Here is an 18,629-nt window from a genome sequence, read left to right as displayed (position 1 = left end):
TACCATAAGTCTAACCTGAAAACTTAAAATATTTGGTTTTCAGGTAAAATCAACTACAGTAAGTCCTCTATTTACGTCGTACCGATTTACGTCGTTTCGGATTAACGTCGCTAATGTTTGAGTACTCATGTTTCAATTTAAGTTGTCGCCGATTCACAATAACGTCGTTTACAATGACCGTAAATCTTTATTTTAACCAATTAACGGTAGTTAATTTATGCTATGTAGCGTAAGCTACACGTTCACCGCCTTATCTTATCATACATCATGAGGGACGCTTCCTGCTCTCGGCTGCTCTCCGCGCGGTGATGCAATACTACCAGCCCGCCCGCTCGGCCACCCACGTATCTCACACGTAGAAGTGTTATCTACTTCCCGCAACGACACAGCATTTTCTCCTACCCCTTTTTGTCCAACTCCTTGGCACTTCAGTAGAGGTGTAAAAGTAACTAAAAAAGTGTACCCGTATGTATTCGTTACTATAACAATTAGTACTCGTTACTTTCGTATTGTTACTCGTTACTTCTGATACCGCATAACATGCTATGTTATGTAACAGCAACGAATCGAGTCGTATTTCTTACGCGTACAGTATGACGTCGTGTAAATAATAATAAATTGAATATAAACAATTAAAAGTATTTGATAATTAACAGCTTTTGTTAACCAAGAAACAATAAAATCTCATTAGAGCAGCTTTATTATAATATCTATTTTAAGATAAGAACAAAAAACGTGAAAATATGCAATAATAAAAAACAAAAACATACATATTTATAATTTGTAAAAAATACTTTCTTACGTTGTTTCTGTTCCAATCTCAAACTTTGTCTACACACACAATACCTTTAATAAACAGTAAAAAACTTGGACGACGAATTTCCAAATTATACTTTTCTTAATAAACAAACATCGTTCTTTGTAACGAATAAGCGCGCGCATGCGTAAAACATACGAAAAATGCGAGTAACGAAATGCATTCGTGTGTAACGTTTCGTTACTCGTTACTAGATGCCGCACCCGTTACTCAGTAACGAATACATACGGTTTGCTACAGCTCTACACTTCAGTCGCTATGATATCATTGAGTTGGCCGGAGTTTTAAACGTGCCGTTGTTAACTTTATCGTGATTAAATGCGTTTGTAGGCCTACAGTACCTATCAGCTCACTGCAATTTATTATTTTTTCTTCATAAGATGTCTTCCAAACGACTATATATCTGTTTTTATATTTCAATCAATAAAGGTAATAAAGCAGCTGGTTAAATAACCATTCTATAAAGCTGAGAAGTACTAGTTGGACTTGTTTCCCACGCTGTCGGTTGTCATTTGCTGATAAAATTGCCCGTTGTCACGTCTGTATGCCAGCGCTTCCGGCCGACCTTGGGCCGTGGTCGGCCGGTGGCATGAAACATGGCTCATTTTGCGTCGTTTCTATTTACGTCGCGGTTTTCAGGAACGTAACCCCGACGTAAACCGAGGACTTACTGTACATATCTTTCAATGTCCCAGTGTTCAAAATGCCAAGTTAGTTTGAGTACTATAAAGTGTAATTACTATTTATATTTCCTTTTACATTTCTAGAACACCTGGCAACGAATTAATCCAAAAGAAGACCAAGCGTAAGAAGAAAGGCAAACTGCCCAAAAACTATAATCCGAGCGTGACTCCGGATCCCGAGCGCTGGCTGCCGAGGCACGAGCGAACAGGGTATCGCAAGAAGAAGGATCGGCGTAACAAGGACAAGGACATTCTCAAGGGCACGCAGGGAGCTGCTACGGGTGCAAGCGACATGTAGTGAGTGTTTCATGCGGAGTAGAACCAGTTCTGAGATCTGTTCTAGTCTCAATTTACAATGAAAATTTTTATTTAAATTCTTGTTATAATTAACAAACATAGTTAACAAAATTTCAAATACAAAATTTGCACTATGGGTGATTCCACATCAAATCAGCACAGATATTCTACCTTATCCTCTTAGATTTCAATAATTTTGAAGATTTATTTTATATATATATTGAAGTAGGGTATTTTAAAATTAATTTGCAAAACACTAAAAAAAAACCCTCAAATTTTGCATGTTTATGATTCACAAAAATTGTCACACTGGAGTGGTTGGTGTCAAAAAACAAAAAATGGAAAATTCCAATTCAAGTTTCCTCATAAGGTGATATTTTTAAAATACAAAAAAATTGGTTGTTTCATTCTTAATTCTCCTATTAAATATAATTGTGGGATAGTTATGGGTTTATGTGATATGAGGCATAAATGAGTGGCATGATTTAAGAGCAGGTTTATTTAATAGCACTGTTTTTTGTTAAAATTTAATTTTAACTACACTAGAGTCCCGTTATAGCGAGGTGTCACGGTTCCGGGTTTGATCCTCGCTATAACCGTGTCCTCGCTATAACCGAATTGGACAGATTTTGGCCCCCAAAAAATAAAAATTAACCGAAAATAGCATAAAAATTGTGTTTGAACCTGTATAATTGGAAAATAACAAGTTTTAATAACGAAATCTTAATTTATGTGAGCAGATGTGTGAATTCTCTTTAAAACGATACCCCACAAGTACGGATGCGATCACCGATTGCGTCATACCACGCCACGTAAGTATAGCATCTCTGCCCGCAATCGATTACTCGGCTTGGCCCGCGGCCGACGCAGCATTGTCCTGCTATCTATCGTCGACGCGGGCTGTCTGCTGGCGGCCATGATGGTTCGGGATGTTACTAACAGGTGGTGCTAGTGTAGCGCGACGATTTAATTCCTTACAAAAAAAGTAGGAGTGCGGGAACGTACGTACGCCTCAAACGAAATAGTCGCTTGAAAACTATACCTTTTTCATTAAAAGAAACCTATACACTTTTTTTGAAAATAAATTTGGGATTAAACTCAAACCATCAGCACCCCCTTCCTGGACAGATACCCCAACAACTGACTGAAACAAAACAAGAAAACTGTCCTAGCGATTCGGAAATAAATACGGTAGTGCCTACTATTTGTCAGATAGTAAAATAAATAACGTGACGTGTTTGTAAACGTGTCACGACAAATAATTCCAAACAAGTTTATAAATATTTGTGTATTATTAACGCGATCAATTAGCAACAAGTATAAAACGGCCCTAACATAGTTATAAACAATGTTATTATTCGTTAGTGAAAATGTCCCAGCAAATTAATTAAGAGCATTTATATTTTAAAAAAAGTGTGCATTGTTATGTTCATTGGCGGGAAAAAATATATTTTGTCCATTTTCTAAATAATAAGAAATGTGTACAAGTATATGTATATTCAAAGGCTTGGTTTATTCGAGTCGAGCTTGAAGCCAAGCGGAAGTTTGATAAAAGAAAGAAAGGACTAGATTCTATTTTTAAAGCCACGCACTTAGGTGGCGACTGCAAGGCTGAAGAATGTGACAGGTGTCAACGGCAAGATGTCTAGTGGCGAGCGAGAGGGGTGGAGATAAGGCAGACAAATAACCAAGGCGCACTTCACGCGATCACGCCGTAAATTCCTCAAAAAGACCTCGTTATAGCCGTGTTCTCGTTAAAACGGGATTCTACTGTACTATGTACTCTGAGGTAAGAATATATTGTTTTAAGTACTTGCATACTAATTTATTAATGATAATTTATATATGTAATATATAAAGTAGTGGTGCACCGATATGACTTTACCGATTACCGATTCGATTACCGATTATGAGAGCAATAATCGGCAGATACCGATTCAGTTACCGATTATAATGAAGAAATTAAGTGTAAAAATGCACACAAAATTTTTTATTCCCATGTGAATTTAATGACAAGATTAGGTAAAATTGAGAATACAGTTATAATAACAATATAAAAATATATAAAATACACTATTAAGTCATTGAAAGGGTAAATTAAATTAACTTCTATTTAAATATTTGTTATTGTAAACAACTTGAACTACAGTCTAATAATTGTAATTTCCAATGGGTAAGTTTTTGTTGCGGAAGACTAGCATTATTATCGACTATCACATAAGGTTGCATCAAAAAATTACCGTTTAACAATGTAAACATGCTGCTTTATTTTGTTCACTTGAGTTTATAAAAAAATGTTTCCACACTTCACTTTTTTTTCTCCCTACTCGCCATCTCACTATAATTATATAAAAATGACTAAAAACCAATTCTAGCACATGTGATTTTATTTATGTTGACTGAATATATAAAATTATAAATACTTTTTCACTTTTCACGTCACATACAAATAACACAACAACGGATAATGTTACCAAAGACGCCCATAACGAGTTTGTAAAACGCAGTGATAAAAACTAGAAGGTATCGGGACCACGATTTTGAACCGCTACTACGACTCGAAAAGATCGATTGTCATAGAATCCACTGCAACTGTTTGTGGTATTTTGATTGCGTGCCATCTATTTTACTTCTCTGGCTATACGTAATGTACAAGGCCACTAAAGAAAAGACGAAACGTAAATAAACGTGTAGGAAAAATGTATTTTTTATTGTTTGAGGCAATGAGATTTATTAAACTTAACGAAATATCTGTAATTATGATATGACGCAGTTAGATGAATTTTGTAATATATACAAATATTACCGTATTTCATCCTAAAATGTGTAACAAAATATTACACGGTAAAAACCTACTTAATTACGCCGGGACGTAAATAATCGGCAAAGTAATCGTTAAGATAATCGCCGATTACGATTAATCGGTAAGTACCCATAATCTCCGATTACGATTCATCGGTATCCGCATCGGTGCACCACTAATATAAAGGCTACTAACCAAAAACTAGGTAAAATTTCCATAAGTGGTTACCATTTATAGAAATTCTGCCTAGGTTTTGGTAATAGCATCTGTATGTTACATACACAAGTACTTAAAACTGTTATTGTACCTCAGAGTAGTTTAAATTAAATTTTAACAAATAAAGGTGCTATTTAAATTACCTGCTCTTAAATTGTGGAACTATTTTATGCCTCATGTCTTATGAACCCATAATTACCCTAAAATTAAACTTAAAGGTGAAATGAGAATGGTACAACCATTTATTGAGAAATTTTTTATAATTAAAAAAAAAATTCATTTTTTGAGAAAACTAATTTTGGAATTTTATTTTATTTTTAATATTTTTTAATGAAGCAACTTCTGTCAAGTGGTATTTCATATGAAAGCGTATTAAATAAAAGCTTACCAATGGAACAAATTTTTCTGTATCATAAACCTGCAAAATTTGAATTTTTTTTTGCAAGTAGTAGAGATTAATTTTTAAAAAATCACTTTTTCAACATATTTAAAAAATAATTAATTGTTAATTTATTTCTTGTATGTAAGCTATAAACTAAAAACCATGGAATTCTAAGCGGGTCCAGAAAAATTTGAATTAAAAGTGATCTGATTTAATGTGGAATCACTCGTATTCGTTTAAAACAAGCATACATTCCTAATTTTCCTGGCACTGTTTTATCATATTGTAATGTTTATTTTATATTGTTTTTGATATTAAGTGTGGCAGTGGTGAAATTCATATGGACATAAATAATTCATTGCCACACATGAGTTTAAAAAAAAAGACAGGACAGCACAAACAAAAATAAATAAAGAGAGTGGCTATTCAAATAACTTGCACAGACTGGGATAAATTATCTTAGTAAACAGGGTTGCACTGCATTAGAAAAATTAACTGTAGGAGTGTATTTGTAGAAGCAAGAGCAGGTGTACAGGACATAATGACAAAAGAATCTAATTGAAATGACACTTAGGATGTAAGAAAATAGATCCAGAGGTAAATGCGAGAGCTTAAATACTGTGAAAGATCGTTCATGCGGCATTCCATGGTTCTGCGCATTCTGTAAACCGGCACCAAACGAGCTGCTCACATTCAGATATTTTTTGGATGGATTCTGGCTGTTGACTGTGCCCGCCTGTTTGCATTACTGCGCTTCTGGTATTTTTAGTTCATTCGGTTTATGTTAACTGGCTGGTTTTCATTTCAGTTCGGTGTTTCCTCGTTTCCAGCAGGTTACATTTACACATTTAGTATTCCTGTTAAGCTATATCAACGTTCATTAATAAGGCAGAATCTCCGATTCGAATTGTCCATGGTCCGAAACGTGCCGGGTTAAGGGCTGGAGGAGAGAGAATCAGGGGCGTAGCCAGGGGGGGTTTTTAGGGGTTCAAACCCCCCCCCCCCCCCCCCTTAGCACCAAATCTTTAATTAATTTCATATTAAAATTAATAAAAAAATTTACCCTTACAATATTTAAATTTAAGTACCGAAAACCGCTAAAATAGCACTATTTTACACCTTAAAATCCAAATTTTCCCGGGGGAGGACCCCCGAAACCCCCCGCATTAATACCCGGGGGGGGGGGAGGGGAGGGGTTTCATGCTTCTTAACACCCCCCATACACAAATCCTGGCCTGGCTACGCCACTGGAAAGAACAACTGCCTGGAGGCAGACTACACGACCGTGCTGTGCTCAGTGGCGTGATGCTCTGTCCGCAGCGACATCACCAAGATGCAGAGCCAGCAGAAGCCGTCGCCCAACCCCAGCAGCCCGGCGCCAGAGACGTCTGGGCCGCGCCAACAGCTACGCAAGGCCCAGATGAAGAAGAAGAAGAAGGGCGGCAAGTGGTAACAGCATTCCCGATCCCTCAAACGGCGGTGGCTCTCCTATCATGCTCTTTTCTACCTTATAATTTACCGTGTTGTTATGACAATGTGAGAAAACATAAACTATGATTGAATGGAAATAATTTTGATTTTAATTTGGAAAACATTTTGTGCATTGCTTGTACATGCATGAACTCTACACACATCGTGGGATTGTGCAATAAATTCAGGAAAATAAAATCTTTGGGAATGGATTAATATATCACTACATGAAGTTTTATTTGGCATGACAGTATATTTTTTTTTTGTTATCTTATCTATATTAAATATTTAGTATCACGTACATATTCACTTGGAAAGAAATCCCTTGTTTTTAAACTGTTGGGAGTTTGTGATTTATTGAAATGCTAGTACCTTGTCTGGAATTGCCCGTGCCAACTTGAGATACCTATTCTTGCTATGACCCTTCTGCCGTTCCGTATGCTCGTGATCCATTTCACACTCAGCTGTCCTGCGCGCACAAAGATTTTGTTGCATGCATCTTACTTCCACAAACATAAACTTCCACTGTTATAGAATCATCAGGGATTCTCAAGATGTTGTGACTTCATTCCAATGCGAGTTTTCTTACAATCTTAAAGTAAAAAGCAGTTGCAAAATATAATTCCTTTTGGAATAATTTTCTTTCCTGCCAGCATGATAGGATCAACTGCCATCTTTTTTTTACACAACTCATGAAGTAGTTTGAGGTTACACATACGTTTATTTTTTCCTCAAAGGTTAATTTTTTCTCTGTTAGGCAAAGGACCATATCTGTACTTAGGCGGACAAATTAGAAATCACTTTTAGTTAGTGAGGTGTTAATGAACTGTACCTATTTATGAGCATATAACTGTGAGTGCACATTTTTTTAATTAAAAATATTAATAATGATAAAGGATTACTCTTATAAATTAATTATACCATATAGAAGTTCGAAAAAAAAAAATCTAATTCTTCACAAAACTATCTAGCACCAATTTAAGATTACAATATATTGACCTGTGATTCTAATATGTTTCTGAGATAGAAATTGAAAACAAATGGCTACTTACTCGAGAATTATAAAACCCTATAAATGACATGGATGTAACACCAACAATTGCAATGATTATAAAAAAACAGAACAATAGATTTTTCACTATTAACTCAATGACTGATGAAGATTTTAAACATTAGCTTTACCATTTCAATTTCAACTCAGCATTTAAACATTTCCAATCAGGTACACTATTGAGTGGCATTCAAAGAAAAAATCATGTAAATCGTATTTACTATTAATATAAAAATTATTAAGTGCAAATAAAAAATCACATTTTCAATTCTACACCATTCAATTGTCAAAATCAATATTTCATACCTGCCAACTTTTACGGATTGTCCGTAAAATTTTCGGATAGAGGCGTTGTTTTACGGATTTCAAAACGTTTTTAATAAATTTAGAAATTTTCTGAACAGGTAATTTCGAGTTTGTAACGACGAGGTCTGTATGAGAGACAACAAGCATGAATGTGGATGCCAAGCATCTTTGTTCTTGACATAGTCGTTCTCATTGGCTCTTTCCGACAAATCAAAAATTAAGTTACTTCTCTGTTTGGAAAACAAACACCATTCAGCTCTATTTTCCAAACATGGTGGAAAGTAGCAAGCGGTATATAATTGCGTAGAAGTATTCCGAAAAGTTTTAATTGTCTGTTCTTTTATATTTCCTATATACCTTACACCAATACAAAAATGGACAAGTAATTAAAAATATTTTACTAGTTTCTCGTAAACATTGAAATTGTATTTACAGAAAATAAAAAATAGGTATAAAGTGGAAGTTTGTCGTTCTATTGAGATATTCTGCTGTGTAGTAGTAACATTTTTCAAGTACAAAATTAAAAACACTTTTTAAATTGTTGAAAATGTTTTATTTCTTTAATATTCTGTGGTAGATATCATATACATTTTTATGTTAATAAGTAGCCTGTGTTTCTTTGAAAACTTTAGTTCTTAATTTTTGTGCACCTTTTTATGAGTGTTTTTAACATGTTTTAAAATGAACAAACTGAAGAAGAAGTACTTCCAAACACACAAGGATTCTTACAATGAGGAATTTCCATGTATGCAAAGATCACAGAAGGGCGAAAAATTTGTGTTCTGTTTAGTGTGTAGGTGTGATTTTAATATAGCGCACGGTGGTAAACATGACGTAAGCACGCACGTTAACTGTTCCAAACACGTTGGGAATGTGAAGAGTCAGGAAGAGAACAAGAAAATTAGCAGTTTTTTCAACACTACAAACACCAATTTGGATGTTAAGAAAGCGCAATGCTTTTTTGTTTCCTTTTTAGTGAAGCATAACATTCCACTCAGTGCAACAGATCATGCGGTGGATTGTTCAAAAACATGTTTACAGACTCAAATATTGGAAAGCAATTCATGTGTGCCCACACAAAAACAACTTGTATTTTGAATGAAATGGCAAGTAATACATTGTCTGAAGTTGTTGTTCATCTAGACAGGGCCTTTTTCTGTTGCAACAGACGAGAGTAACGACACAAAGAAAAATTGTACCCCATTGTTGTCACATTTTATGACAGTTATCTCCATACCTAACCTGGAAGGCGACTCTACAGGGCGGAATATAGGTCAGTAAATCTTGTCACAGCTAGAATCGAATGGAGTACCACTTAATCATTGTGTTGCATTTTTTAAAGAAAGACATGAGGAAACAGTGGTTATTGGCTGTGCATGTCATTTCTTAAACTTAGCCGCAGAAAAAGCAGCTTCAAGTTTGCCAGTGAATGTGGATGAAATATTAGTAGACCTTTTTTATTACCTATATGGAAAAAAGTGCTAAATGAAAAGAACGACTTGCTAGATTTCAAGATTTTCAATGCAAGGAATCGAAAAAGGTACTAAAGCATGTTGTAACATGGTGGTTATCTCTCACAAGAAGTTTGACAAGACTTGTTAGTCAGTGGAAACTAGTGATGTGCGAGTCTCGGCATCATCGAGAACGAGACGAGACAGAAATTTTCTCGATCTCGTCTCGAGATAATTTTTTTGGCTCGGAATTTTCGAGAATTTTGTAAACAAGAAATAGGTTAGGTAATATAATATATTGAGGCAGCATTTTGCGTTGCGTGTTGAAATAATTAACATATCTTCAACGTAACGTAGATCGAATAAAATAAAATATACTTGTTACGATAGTATACACGATAAATTATTAAAAAGTTAAAAACGAACAACTTCCGTTCACAAGTCACTACATGAAACGGTAAACGTAAACAATGAATTGTGCTGTGGTTATCACATTAAATTACAGAAGAAAATGATTATTTTCCGTTAATAAAACCAACACTAAAGTTAAAAATAAATCATTTTCGGTATCAATATCAAGTATCAACGTAAAACGGTACGGTAAAAAATAAAAATATAAACATGACTGCAGAATTCTTCCGCGATTGCATTTTGTTTTATGGCCTTAGGTTATACACACGGCCAGCAGTATATAACAAGCAACATGATGTTTAAATTGCGGTCCGTATCGATAGTGACATATCGATAGTGGTGAATGTTCAGACCTTCATGATCAAGTACCGTCCATGGCTCAAGGAAACTGTATAGACTATGGAGTCAATAACGTATGTTTACATACGACAGTAGGCAAATAAACTGTTGAGTGTAAAGGTAAAGTTGTAATTGCAATTGCAATTGTGGATACTTGATAAAATTATTGAATAATTATGTATGTTTGTCAGATTATTGAGTTTTACTTTTTTGGATCATATTATCCTGTTAACTAAAGTACAGATTTCTCGATCTCGACTCGATTCTCGAGAATTTTTAAATTGCTTTCTCGATCTCGTCTCGAATTCAAAAAAGTCTTTCTCGCACATGCCTAGCTGGAAACCATTACTCAGTTTTTTCAAAGAAGTGTTGGTAACACAGAAATCATCCCATTCTGTGAGTATGACATCGTACAAAATCCCATTAAGCGTAAAGAAACAATGTAGTTCTAGCACAGAAAAAGGAAACCAGATATGTACAAGGGAAAAGAGAATTAGCTCCTGAATCTGCTTCTAGCAGCAAGAAAATTGCACTGACTGATAAGAAGTTTGACAAGCCAGTTCTTAAAAACCAGAATTCTTGTGCAAGTAGGGAAGAAAAATTGTTTCGGTTTCTGTATTCGAATTTGAGCAAAGCTTTTTGTGCCTTTGTACTTCATGTTATGCCATATTTTGAGAAAGTAAATGTAATTCTTCAAGCAGCATCACCACAGATACATATTTTAAGAGAACTCTTAATGAATTTGCTGAGAGACATTCTTGTACATTTCGTTAAACCTAGTGTACTGAAGGACAGTCCATTACTTGAGGTACAGTACCATTTACATCATAATCAAAAAGATGATGGTTAGTTAATGTTAGGAAGTCACATTTTGAGTTAATGTTAGGAAGACACACAACAATTTTAATAAATGTGCTCGAAAGCAAAGAGAAACATGTGTTCTACAGCTCAGTAAGGAAATATTTCATTACTGCATGTGATTAGATGATTAATAAGTTTCCTTTTAAGAGTAACGTTTTAAAACATGCAGAAGTGGCACGATTAAAGGGAATTGAAAATTCACAATTTTACTTTGTGTGTTATTTTGTGAAATTGTTCCCCGTTATCTTGCCTGTGAAAAAAGAGGAAACTATTGATTTGGCAATAGATGAACTCCATAAACAATTTACAAATGTGCAGATTGATGACATTTCGGCTGTTGTGGATAAAGATGTGTCGATTAAGGTGAAATGGGCAGAATTATCACATACACAAGGAGTTGAAGGGGTTTGTAAATATGACAGAATATCAAGGGTGATTATTTCCATTTTAAGAATACCACACAGTAATGCGGAATATGAACGTATTGTTAGCTTGGTTAAAAAAAAAAAAAATATAGGTTATCTATGTCAAGAGAAATACTCGTCAATCTCTGTTCTCAAATGCAAGAGGTCTGGACCATGTTATCAACAAAACTTCAGCAGTGTTTTCCTGAAAGCAGCAAAAAAGGCCACTTCATCATCATTACAAATGAAGCAGAACACTACAGATTAATTTTTTGTCAGATAAAATTCTTGAATCATACATCCATTAGTCCAACTTATTTTATTTAGATAAGACCACCTTCATGTTTTGTTTATTGTTCTCAGTGTAAGTTTTTGTGTACTAGTTAACATTATTGTGCTAATTTTTTTAAAAATATTATTACAGCAGCACTAGAAAATATATTTTTAGAGTACATAGTTTTGCATAAGATTTTGTTGGGTCAAATATAAGGTTATGGGAAAGTCGAGAAATTGATATTGATTATCAGTACTTAGTAATTGCAGCACATGATGTACGCCAAATTTTATCAATTCTAAAAGATTTTCTGATGGGAGTTTCGAAAAGTTGGCAGGTATGATATTTGATATTTGCTGCAGAGTTGACACAGGAACTGGTATTCTGTAGCTGTAATAGTACCTACTTGCATAGTAACACACAACATAACGGTTATAGCTGCAGAGTCTTTGTAGAGCAGCAACACAACATAGAGATGGTAATTAAAAATTTCTTAGTAGTACAGTTGCACAATGTAGAGATTTTATCTATATAATGTTATTGTCGAACCATTATTCTCAACGGCAGTTGTTTAAACCCATGTTATACGCCATCAGTTCGTAGAAGGATGATTACAAAGTCTTTAATATTAATAATTTTTGAAGTTACTATATCAATTCTTCTTAATATAATATTGATTATAAAAATTATCAAATACATAGTAACTTCTGTATATAACTCAATAAATTCAAATTATCTTCTGTGGTATCACTTCCAAATCGAATATCAACTTTTGTGGAATGTAACTCCAAAATGACAAAAAAATTCAAACTCTTACTTTATTATCTTTGAAAACATCCTTAGGAATCTCACACTTTCTATGTTGTAAAAAGTAGTTTTAAATAAAAATTTTATACAGCTGTTTCCTAAAACAGCAAATATGAGTTATGTTAGTAAATAATGAAAAATGAGATAGTAAAAAATACAAATATTGCTGGATTGTATTTTGTAATGAACTATAAAATATGATCATAAATTACTCTAAACTGGAATTACAAAATATTTCCCAGTACATCATACAATTTTCAATGCTATTATTTCCTTGAATATTGCCATTCTGAACAAAGAAATTTTTTTTTGATGCAATCATTGAAACAATAAGTACTTTATTTGTGATCATGAGATAGTCTAAGTCTAGGCGTGCCTGTGTGCACGTGTGTGTGGTGTCTATATATAGGTTGGGCTTTAAATTAAATATAAAATTATGTTTTCTATCACATTTAATTAATGTTACTAAAAAATCTAATTGATTTTTAGTGCCACACAAATTTATAATTAAAATATGTATACACAGGGCTCGATTTTAGCGCCTGTCCGCCTGCCCGGGACAGGCAAAATCTCGTCCGGGCAGGCAAAATAAAAAAGGCAACTGTCCGGTGGACAGGTGCAACTTGTGATGCCGAGGTTATTCGCACACACTAATGCAGCAGAGGCGATTAATAACATTTATGCGACCGCAAATAAAACGTCTTTGACAATATCTATAAATAAACAATAATGGCTGCTCTTTTGTGACGGACGACTCTGGCTATTGTATACCGCGGGAAAGAAAGTAGGTTATGTACAAACCGTTCTGAAATCTTCTGAATCATAATTCTTAAAATCTTACGTTCACGTCATGATTCACGTAACATAGTCGTATTCGTATGCTAGAGATGCAAAACGTCTCACACCGATGATGTTTGTTTTTGTTGCCATGTTTTAATATTAATTTCGTTGCAGTGCAGCCAACAATTACGTAATTTACCGTTGTATACTTTCAAAACATAATTTTTTAAATTTATTGTCTTTATAAATCGCGACTTTACTAATTCCTTGCTCTACTTTAACATAGTTTTTTTTAACAGAAAAGCGTTTTCGCGTGGTTAACATTTCACGGCGTACTCCAGATGCAGCTGACAGTGGCTGCAGTGACTGCGACTGCTTGAAAATTCGCCTGTCAACTGTTGCATCAAAAAATAAACATTACTTGTTTACAGAGGACACGGTAATCTTTTACAGTTTACCTTGTCACGGCGATTGTTAAATATTTATTTAACTGCGTTACACAATGTGGAAATTCATTACTGGTGCTTCAAAACTACCAGAAAAGAAAAACGGACGAGGACAAGTCAGAATATAATGTTAAATATGACAAAATCGCCCGGTCCCGTACCTTTTTAACGTCTTGGTGTTCCGAGTTTCTTTGGCTTCGTTACGACACAGAAACAAAACAAATGTTGTGCAAAGTCTGCGAAACGCATTCAAAATCATCTGTATCAGTTTTTGTTACGGGCTGCTCAAGTCTGTAAAGACTGAAGTCTATAAAGACAGACTGGCGAAACTGTCTAAATGATGATACACTGTCTGCCCTCATGCGTGTTCAAATACAGTCACCTTCTGAAAGTGAGTTTGATCCAGCACCAGCAATAAATCTCTGGTATCATAATGTTCAGAGAAAACGTTGACCCTTTCAGCCTCCTTATCGAAGATGTTCAAGAGAGAATCAGCAAAGTAATTCGTGTAGTGACTCAGACAGAGACTCGTCTGAAAATGATGATTAAATAAGGATGTTAAGTGTGTGATAAAAATAGGTGCAAAATATAGCAAAATTCCTTTTTTCTCACTTTTTCAGCGACTTTGAATTTTTTTTTATTTGGGTAAAACAGCGGACAGGCAAATTTTCGATTACACCTGTCCGTTGGGCAGGTTAAAATATTCCTTAAAATCTAGCCCTGTGTATACATATCATATATGACATAATAGGTACATGCAATGAAAAATACTTTTACAGTTTTGAAGCTAGGATATTGTCAGATGCAGTGTTTTTTTTTCCTTCCATATATGCCCCGTCTGCAGGAATCATGCACATCCAGGTGGCACATTATTGTGCCACATTTTATGGATACCTACTTAAGTATTCTCTGTACTCCATTTAGTGGGCGTAATTAGTTGTAACTATCCTTGCCTAGATTTATCTCACTCTATCCCTCCTCATACCTTTAGCTTACCTTATACTACTGTAGGTTACTATTTCTGTGTCCATCTTGAACGAAAGAGATTGCTGAAAAGCCTATTGCCAGAAACATTGGGAGTTTTGGCTAAAATACAGTAATAGCCCCATCTTGTGACCATGTACTCCTATATAACTTTCAACTTACATTTATACTACAAAATAGAACATACTGCATTTCTGGCCTGAAATCCGAATTTTTCTTCATGTAGGAATAGAGACAAAACATTTGTGTTATTGCATTTATTTCACTCAGTCAAATCCTACAAATATCTAAACACATATCAAGTTACATACATCCTGGTGGCTCATCAAACTAATCATTACTAAATTATAATCAACATGAAGCTGCTTTTTGTATGCATATTTATAGTCAGGGTCACTGATTATAATGTCATCCTGCCTGATACCTTTTACCTCAGTTAAGTTGTCAAATTTATTTTTGATTTGTTCACAAACTAAAGCTGTATTAAGGTTTTATTAATAAACAAATTTACTCTGTTTAAAAATAAACATAAATCTTAAAAATGTTAATGAAAATCATTAAGCATTAATTAGACCATATACTAATTGGTCTGAAAGTTTATGCTGAAATTTTATAACATAATATGTACACAAAAATGACTAGTCAGACTGGCATTCATACAGTCCATACTTAATCTGCATAGTGCAAATATAATTGTATAGGACATAACTGCATGTAGAGCTTTCAAATAAAAAAAGATTAGTATGATTACAAAAAAACTGTGCATTTACAGAAACTAAGGCCGGTATTCCAAGAGAGAAAAATAAGTGTTGAATATGCTACACCTGTACCCTAACCATATTCCTGGGCACATTTCCACTCCCAAACCTTTACATAGGTCACGGCAAGTTCCTTATTTTAGGGAACAGATTTTGGTGTCCTATTTGTTTCCCATACTTCTGCATATGCACAGAGCTCACTTCCTCTGTGATGGTGGACCCACATCTGACGCCATAAGTCATAACAAGAAATAATCGCAACTTAAAAAGTGCTCGAGGAAATTAGAATAACACCATTGAATTCCCTTAATGGTTTCTTCTGTGGTTTTATCGTGTGTAAGAGGTAAAGTGTATGGTACAGAATATATTGTGTATTTAGGCAGTTCCATTTTTGTGTGATGGTACTGCTACTTCTGGGATTATTGCCATGAAAATTGTATCAGCGGATACGAAACAGCTGGAATGCATTTCAACCAGTTAATAGTCTTGTATAGGACTTTGTTTATTAAAAAGGCTGTCAATCTGTTCCTTTACTGGGATTTGGATGGACACGTTCTGGAAGACAACCTGCGAGAGTTAGTTTACGGTTGTATCCCAATAAAGCTGTGCTTATTCGCTAACCTACTCAAATGTCTTGGAATACCGCCCTAAAAGTGTAGCCAAGCAGGTGAAATGGTAACTCTGAATTATTTTTCCTTTCCTTCTGCCATTTCAGGTTATTAATTTCCCCCAATTCAAAAATGACAACACCTGATCATACTCATACTTTGCAAAACAACTAGGTGTAAAATACATAAAACATATTTACAAACAAACACAAAGCCATGAATTTATTTTATGTTTCACTTTCATGTTTTGAACATGTGCAGAACATTGATGCTTTTAATTAGGCTTCTGCAAATCCAGTTTTGTTAACAAAATTTCAAATTAAATATAAATTTTTTTATAAATATTGAATACTATATAATAAGCCCAAGGGAAAAAAATTTATACATATACACACGCATTGTATATATAAAAATAAATTATGCATTTCCTTCTTATAATTATTTGCTGTCAACTTGCAACATTCAATAAATCCAAAAAATATTATTTTAAAATCTTAAACAAAATCTTAAACTATTCCTTAAGTTTAACACATTAAACAATTTACTTTACACTTAATGTATGTTTTTGTTTATAATCATTGTTGTACCATTGATAAAATTGTCTGAGGAAACACAATGGAAGTGTGCCAGAACACTAGAGCCAGGTATACGTTACTGCTGGCTAACGCAGTGTATTCAAAACATCAAAGGTCATACGTTCAGTTAAATCTATGTTGCCACCTTCTTAGTGATAAAAAAAAATTACAAAACCTTAGGTTCCTTGCCATTCTGGTATGTTTTCAGATGTGCATATGAAGTTATACATTATTTTAGTTTTCCAATAATTCCACAATGGCACAAAAAAAGCATTTTCTATTGCTGATAACTGATAAAGAGTTGAATTTATTTCATTCATATATATGAATTTTAAAAAAATGCATGTTTAAGTAGTGACAAATAAATTTGACGTACGCATTTCCACTTTAAACAGCTTATTTACAAATTGTTAGACAATTTAACAATGTAGAAGCGTTAAAGAAAAACTGTTTAACTGTTCAAGCATTGAGAATACTAATCAGTGGTTTTAACACAAAAAGATTTAAAATGATACAGATGTTCAAACACCAAGTGCTAATGTAAGAGTTCCTGCTTATGATTTTTTTCTTTTACCCCCTAATATATATATATATATATATATATATATATATATATATATATATATATATATATAAAATAACAGGGTTCTACTATGTATATACATACAAATATAAAATGGAGAGAAAAAAAAACTGTAAAACCTGGCAATGCATTTTCTTAAACCCGAAAAAATATAAATTTGTCAATTGTGTTGATCAAACTGATTATATTCATACATAATATGTGAAAAAACAATATATATTTATCATAAACCAAGAATATTTTTATTACTTATAAAAACCATAAATTTACTGTGATTCGACAAATCCTGTCTCAGAACACAAATCCGAATTTCTCAATCTTTTTGGCTTCGTACAAGTTACATTATTATTATTTAATTTTTTTGACGTGTTCCACTTGCTGTTAAGGAATAAATAAAAAAAAAAGTATTAGATTTGAAATGTCAAATCTAATAAATTATTATTCACTAATATTGAATATTTTGTTAATACTCGCAGACCACCTACTATTAATGCTGCCACACAAAAAATAAGTAGGTACATTCAAGACATTAAAATATTTGTTTGTTTTTGAAGTTTTTCTGTCTTACCACAAGCCTTTCAATTCAAAATTGTACAAAAAAAATTTTTAGCGTACATAGTTAAATACACATTTTCTGGGCAGTTAAACAAGGTAAAATAAACCATAAGTTTGGAAAACTGCATAAATGGTGAAAACGTAAATTGGGGGGAAGGTGTTTTGGTCATAAGTGTTTGTAAACAGTGGTACGTATATTATTTTATGCTTGTTGCACATGTAAGAAAGTACTGAGTTTAAAGAAAAGTGCTTTTGAGTTTGATGAACTCACTTTTGAGCTGAGTCGAGGTGGAACTACTTACTGGACTCGATTTTTCGAGTAAGGCACAATATTTTTGACTTAACTAAAGGTACATTTGTCAAAATAAATCATAAAGAAATTTTATATGTAATCCTGCTATCCAAGGTACAACATTTTATTACTAAGTGTAAATTAAATGAGAATTGATTGTATTTAAATGTACAACTTTATCTATGCTCAAGTTGACAAAAGGCATTTATTTACAAACTAAAAACAGTCTTTAGCAAAATGAAATCCAACCCTAGACTGTAAGTTGTAACTGATTAACTAAGCAACAAATCTTATTTCAAACAATACAACTGTACCAGCACTGCAACATAATGAAAATTTTAAGACAATATCTATTCATGATAATATCTTGTTAACTCTCCACTCTAAGATTAGTAAACAAAAAACTAAATTAATGAAATTACTGCAGGAACATTTTAGCTTTTTACATGGTCACATTTGTAAGCAAATATATCTCA

General features: G+C 33.7%; 1 protein-coding gene across 1 annotated transcript in view; it reads left to right on the top strand.

Annotated features, from left to right (window-relative positions):
• The window catches only part of LOC134530376 (signal recognition particle subunit SRP72), a 32,476-nt gene extending 25,585 nt beyond the window's left edge, over nucleotides 1-6,891 (top strand). The window contains exons 11-12 of the mRNA XM_063365147.1: nucleotides 1,585-1,797; nucleotides 6,519-6,891. Of these exons, the coding sequence (XP_063221217.1) occupies nucleotides 1,585-1,797; nucleotides 6,519-6,651 (346 nt within the window). The 3' untranslated portion in view covers nucleotides 6,652-6,891. The remainder of the gene's footprint in view (nucleotides 1-1,584; nucleotides 1,798-6,518) is intronic.
• Nucleotides 6,892-18,629: the final 11,738 nt, after the last annotated feature.

This window comes from Bacillus rossius, chromosome 3 (genome assembly GCF_032445375.1).
Source record: "Bacillus rossius redtenbacheri isolate Brsri chromosome 3, Brsri_v3, whole genome shotgun sequence".
NCBI classification, from domain to species: domain Eukaryota; kingdom Metazoa; phylum Arthropoda; class Insecta; order Phasmatodea; family Bacillidae; genus Bacillus; species Bacillus rossius.
Note: the sequence above shows the minus strand (reverse complement) of the source record. Positions and strands in the feature narration are given on the sequence as shown.